At 36.5% G+C, this 6,266-nt stretch overlaps 1 protein-coding gene across 1 annotated transcript in view; it reads right to left on the bottom strand.

Moving 5' to 3' along the window:
- Positions 1-5,140, bottom strand: part of faxdc2 (fatty acid hydroxylase domain containing 2) — a 14,958-nt gene extending 9,818 nt beyond the window's left edge. Inside the window, exons 1-4 of the mRNA XM_008401950.1 lie at positions 5,128-5,140; positions 3,601-3,784; positions 2,638-2,681; positions 70-167 (exon numbers count right to left, since the gene is read on the bottom strand). Coding sequence (XP_008400172.1) covers positions 70-167; positions 2,638-2,681; positions 3,601-3,619 — 161 coding nt within the window. The 5' untranslated portion in view covers positions 3,620-3,784; positions 5,128-5,140. The remainder of the gene's footprint in view (positions 1-69; positions 168-2,637; positions 2,682-3,600; positions 3,785-5,127) is intronic.
- Between the last annotated feature and the right edge of the window lie 1,126 nt (positions 5,141-6,266).

The following is a 6,266-nucleotide window of genomic DNA, read 5'->3' as shown; positions in this document are numbered from 1 at the left end:
TTAGCTCGGTGCTGTGACTGGCATTAGTTAGCCTGGTTAGCCGTTAGCTCGGTGCTGTGATGGTCGTACCACGTCAGCGAGTTTCCAAAAGCAGCCAGGAACAGGATTCCAGATCCGATGACAAAAGCAGCTTTCTTCACAGAATCCCACAGTCCTCCTGCTGATTCCTGGAAAACAAACCAGCGCTGTGAACAACAGAGGAGCGTCAGCGCTAACCAAGCAAACAAAACACGAAATATCCAACGAGGAATTCTGCTGCAGATTACAGAGCAAACATATCTTAGTTCACTGGAAATAAAACACAACTTACAAATAACAGCAAGAGCTTAACCTAAGTTAATAATTCCTTAATATTGATCAAAAAGTTTCAGTTCAAGATATTTCTGTTTTAAAGTGAAATAATCTGACAATGACACCAGAACGTTCCCATCAATATTAATGAATTATTAACTTTAAACAGCTTCTCTATCTTGCTGAATTGTAACAGTTTCGTTTCATTTCAAGTGAGGCAGACTAAACCTACTTGGTCAGATTTTGTGTTTTTACAGTGCATAATGGAGATCAACTGTAAAACAAACGGCTGCCAACAGTTAGTCCAGCGGTGCGTTCACAGACAGTACGACATTCTCCCTCTCCGCAGTGGGAAACGGGAGCCGTCCAGTCAGCAGGGATTAAATTCGAGTCGCATTCCTCAGGCTTTCGCCTCGGCCACCTCTACCGTAACCATGGCAACCGCGGGAACGGCGCCGCACGCGACGCCTCGGTTGTTTCTTCTTGGTTCGAACAGAAACGTTTCATTTTCACCAAATTAAACCATAAACGTCATCATTACACTGTAAACACTCATCATTCAGTCTCCGTGAAAACACTTTAAAATGTTACTCGTCAGGTTGAGCTTGTTGTTGTGAAACAAACTCGTTAAAATGCAAATAAAGGCCTGTAATAATCAGACGGTTTGAATAGTTCTGGGTTTTTATTACAGCTTAGTTTTATTTTGTTGTGACTTTTTGTTTTATAGAGTTTTAATTGGTTAAATATTATTTAGTTTTAGTTGTTCTTTCCACACTTTGGTTCAGTTTTAGGAGCAGAATTTAAAAAGCTCAAAGTAGTGTGATTATGTAAACACTGATCGGGTTATGAATGTTCAACAGAAGAAACTACTTAATAAAAATATAATTATTGTTGAACTCTGGAGTTTTCTAACAACTTTTGTGACGTAAATGTAATTTACTGACAAACTGCTTGTTTGAGGGAATAAAAACTAATTTCACATTAATTTGAAACAATCACTAAAACGAAGGATAATATTTCCATAATTTCAGTATGTTTTATAAATGCATGATAGTTCCAGTTAGTTTTAGTTTTTCCCCACTAACAATCACATTTTTATTTATTTAGTTAATAAAAATGTTTTTCTTTATTTCAGTTTTCCTTATTTCTTTAGTTTTAATAACTAATAACTTTGCTGAATAGTGACGACATAAATATTGATAATTTAGCTGAAAATGAAGTTTTTCAATGTATTTTTTATAAAGATTAATAAATGAAGACAAGGCAGAAATAAAGATGGTTTATGTCACAAGCTGAACTTTTACAGCTGCAGAAACAAAAACATAATTGATGCACCTTAAATATTTCAGCTGGTTCTCATCCCTCATAGAAACTAAAGTTTTATTCAAACTTACGATGAAAACAACACAAACTCCACCCAAAGACAAAAGGCAAAGAAATAAAAACAGGAGTTCAGGTTAATGACTCAGCCTTCTGTCAAACTCATGATCTGCTTCTCAACTTGTTACAAAACTGAAGATTATTTTATTGATTTATTTCACAAAATTCATCCAACAGTTAAAAATACTAAAATCAGGTCTGAGCACCAAGCAGGAGCCGACTTCATTCCTCACAAATCACACAGATTAGATATAACGCTAAAATACATGACATTAAATAAATTATCGCCACAGTTAGCAAACTGCTAAGCAGCAAACTGTTGCCTAGCAACGGGAGCAGTTAGCTTGAAAAATTAGCCAGCTAACCGAAAGCTACAGAGCCAAAAGTAAAGAAAATGTAATATTCTGAGTACATTGGTAAAAACCTTTTTATCATTTTTACTAAATTTAACATTTTTATTCTACACTGCAAAAACTCAAAATCTCACCAAGTAGTTTTGGTTTAGTTTGGTGTCAATACTAGAAATAAAACTATTTCTAGTGGATTGAAATAGTAATTTTTCATCAGCTAATATTGATGAAAAATTACTAATATAAGTGAAATAACAATATAACTTATAATATGGGAAAAATGTTTTGTTCCACTGGAGATTATTTCACTTATAACTAAAACGTTTTCATCAATATTAAGGAAATATTGACTTGAAACAAGCTAAAAGTTACTTATAAGTGAGTTTCATGGTATTTCAGTTGAACCAAGATGTTCACACTAGAAACTAAACCAAAAATACTTGGTTAGATTTTGAGTTTTTGCAGTGTACTTTCACCAATCTATATAGATTAAATTATTATACTGTAATAATGATGTAGCATTTTATCAGCAGCAGCAGCCATGAGAATAGTTGTTTTTCTGTGTGTTAAACTTGTGGTTTTACTCAGGACTTTGCGGAGATGCGCTCTCTCTCACCTGTTGGCCACTGCCTGCTGAGCTCTTCTCGGCTCTCCCCGTCTCTGCAGACAAACAGAGACAGTGTTTCAAACTGGGTCAGTTTCACAACAGCATGAATGTAGGGGACAGGGCTACCGTGTCCACATGAAAACCACAAGACGGAGGTCTGCAGCCGCAAGATGGCCGACAGCAGAAGACTGAGGGATTATTCTTAAAGTCTGAACTTAAAATCGCCAAAAACATGTTTTAGTTTATGATTTTAATGCCATTCTCCTGGTGAAGTTTAAGGGAATAAAAATACATTTGCAGTATTTGCTACACCCAAAGACTACCTGTTATTGTCACACAAACATGTGACTTGATGCTGTCACTTTATTATTTTAATGTCCTCAAATATCTTTTTTCATCTATTCATGGTACAATAATCATCTAAGTGCTGTCTGGAAAAAATCAGAGCAGGATTACACATAATCCAGTTATAATCCGTCTTTACAGTGAATGTGCATTTTCCCATCACTACAGAGTAAAAATGAAGCAAAAAGCAGCTAATGATAGTTTTTAACAACAAATCTATGAAATAATGATCTAAAACATCAACTACCACTGAAAAACAAACCGCTGTCTTTCTCCACACAACAGGTTTATGTCAACGCTACAAAATGATCAAGAATGAACGTTTATTAACTGTGACGCATTTCCAGGCTTCATTCCTGATGGAAAAATTTATCCAATGGGAAATTCAAATGTCAAGTAAATTGGATTAAGCCTAATAAACCAGATCTAATTTATTTTTGTCAGTGGAAGATGTTTAAATGTATTTTTAATGTTACAGAAAACAGAAGCACGCGGGGCGGAAGGTATGATTCCGTTTCTATGAGAACAGAATCATAGAAATCCATAAACAAGCCCATAAACGCCGCTGAGCTTTTATTAAATAACTTTCAGGCGGATATTATGATGGCGGGTTGGACAGAAACTCACCGCGGCTCTCMGTCTTCATGTTTCCCTGCGGGTTTTCCTCTCTGCTCCTCCTGCAGCCAGCTGACACATGAACCCACAGCGGCAGTTTATTTACTTCTGAAGGACGCTCCTGATTGGCTGCTCCCTGGTCAGCTGACACAGGCCGAACCCGGAAGCAAGCTCCCGCCTCTCCCGCTGTGTTTTCCTGCGGGTCACAGGTAAAAGGTTGAGCTGCTCACTGTCTATAAATGATTAGAGAACGTGTAGGGGTCAAAGGTAATGGAAAACAACGCTGTAATCATTTTAATAAATACCAACTTTCACACTTAAGCTCCAAGTATGCAATGAAGGGAAATAATTATTCGGTCTTCTGCTGACTCAGACTAATTATTTGATGATTCTTCAATTTAATGAAGCAGATATTGTGTCTCTAAAAGATACAGATTTTTTAACATTATTAGAGAACAAATCATAACTGAACTGCTCCAACTTGCAGCACATTTTGACAAATGTTATGGAATAAAGATGTGAGCCATCTCTGGGATTATTTTTGGGATTGCTTCATTTAAACAAAATTGTGGGGAAAAGAAAAAAAATATAATTTTGTTCTTTAGAAACTGAACTACTGAATTTTTTAACAAAAAGTTGTTTACTAATAAAGTGATAACATCAGAAAAAGCTTAAATTTATGTTTCTAGATTAGAAATATGAAAGTACCCAGCTAAAGAAAGAAATGCTACGTATATGTAAAAATACTGAGTCACTTTGCTGAAGGTAAAACTGAATGTGTGTTGGGGTTAAGAAAACTTTTTACCAACTGACATAAAAAACCGACTGCAGTGTTTTATTACTAAACTGAACCTGATTGAACTGAACTAGCTAGCTTCAAGGCTAGCTAGTTAGCTAGCTGTTTATTTATATCAGTAAAGCAAACATTTGTTTTTTTAAAGTGCATTGTGGCAAAAATGTTGTTGCTGTATAAATAAAGATAACAAAATTAAATAACATATTAAACCATTCAGTTGATAAAGTCTTTCAGAATCATTTTTATTTTCCCTCAACATCTTTTGGTCTTTGTCTATAAAATGTTGTTTTTGAGGCCCCAGCTGCTGACTTCAGCCAAAATATCAAAGTATTTATAGCATTTAACATGCAGCCAGTCAGAGACGTGATGTCTGAGGCGTCAACGTTGGTGTTGTGCGTCTCAACTATCAGCTGCCGCTCCCTGAATGTGCTGAACTTCAAGCCCATCCGGTGCTGCGAACACACGTGACTATTATCAGTAATAATCAATGTTCTCTCTTTAATTGTTAACATAACAAGACTGGAAATTGTTTTTGAAAACAATTTCAAAAACATCTTTAAACACGCCTGCAGAGCAGAGCTTAACTTTTCAAACAGAATTCATTTTCACAGGTTAAATTTTAAATTCCAGCAGTCGGATCATTATGAAAACTTTTATTACTCAGGTGCTGCACATGTGGCTCCTAAACGATGAAAGAACAACGTGTTGCATCAAAATCACTGACTGACACTTTAGCCGTTTACCTTCACTCCTCTGATCAGATAATAGAAACACAACACCTGCTCAACTCTGGACCTGCCAAAACCAACAAAGCAAAGGTTATTGCTTGTCCTAGTCAAAGTTTGGACTGAAATCCCATTGAGAGGCTTTTTAATTACCTGAAGGAAACGTGATGGATCTAGAAAATCTTCTGGTTTGACTGAAGAGTCGACCAAATTCCTCTGAAAACATCGACTGTCATTTACTGATCAACTCCTTCGGTTTGGGGAAGGAGTTGAGTTATTATTATTATTATTATTATTATTCGCTGATCGTTTATTTATTGTCTAATATAAAAAAATAGTTTGGTGCCAACTGTCATTGAGGAGAATTATATAATCTGCTGTCAGAAAATCTGCCTGACCAACAGATTTACACAAAAATGTGTTGAAATATTTAACATATGCAGAGTGTTATAATGTTATGTTCATTTTAACACATTGTGTGTTAAAATGAACACAAAACGTGCATTAAAGGTTTGGGTTAGGGTTAATGGCCTGGCACCCTGCTGTGCCAGGCCATTATCCTCAAGAGTTGCTGACTCCCAAGTGCAGATTTCAGCCTTGGTGATATGTGACCAGCTGAACTGTCTGCAACGGCCATCAGCTAAGCTGCATTCAGCCGTAAAGTTTGTTTTTATTCAAACTTCAGTAGTTTTCTAGTTGTTCTGTTGAGGTAGTGGCATCAATTTCTGACATCAGGCAAAGTGATGTCACAAAGGGTGATGCATTGATGTCACAAGGCTGCAGTCTTGATCTCTATGGTCATTGCCATTGCAGACGTTGCAGAGCAAACAGAAGGAGCAGAARCGAGCGAAACATTGAACAGTTTTAGGATTTTATTCCCCAAAATGAGTCAACACAGCAACACGTCATCTTTGGATTCTGGAAAYGAGGAAACCATCTCAACACCCCTTTATCAGACGGGCTCAGCAGCTATTTGGGATTTTGAAGAAAGTCAGGGTGTTGTCGTCAGTTAACGGACAGACTCGGACTGAACAAAATGAGAATACGATTCAAATTAAAAATATGGAGAAACCGGCACCTGAAAAGGACAACCTGCTATTGGAGAAAGACGAGGAAATTAAGAAAATGTCCAATTTAATAAGAACACTCACGGAGAG

The sequence above is a fragment of the Poecilia reticulata genome, unplaced genomic scaffold (genome assembly GCF_000633615.1).
Source record: "Poecilia reticulata strain Guanapo unplaced genomic scaffold, Guppy_female_1.0+MT scaffold_155, whole genome shotgun sequence".
Lineage (NCBI taxonomy): Eukaryota > Metazoa > Chordata > Actinopteri > Cyprinodontiformes > Poeciliidae > Poecilia > Poecilia reticulata.
Note: the sequence above shows the minus strand (reverse complement) of the source record. Positions and strands in the feature narration are given on the sequence as shown.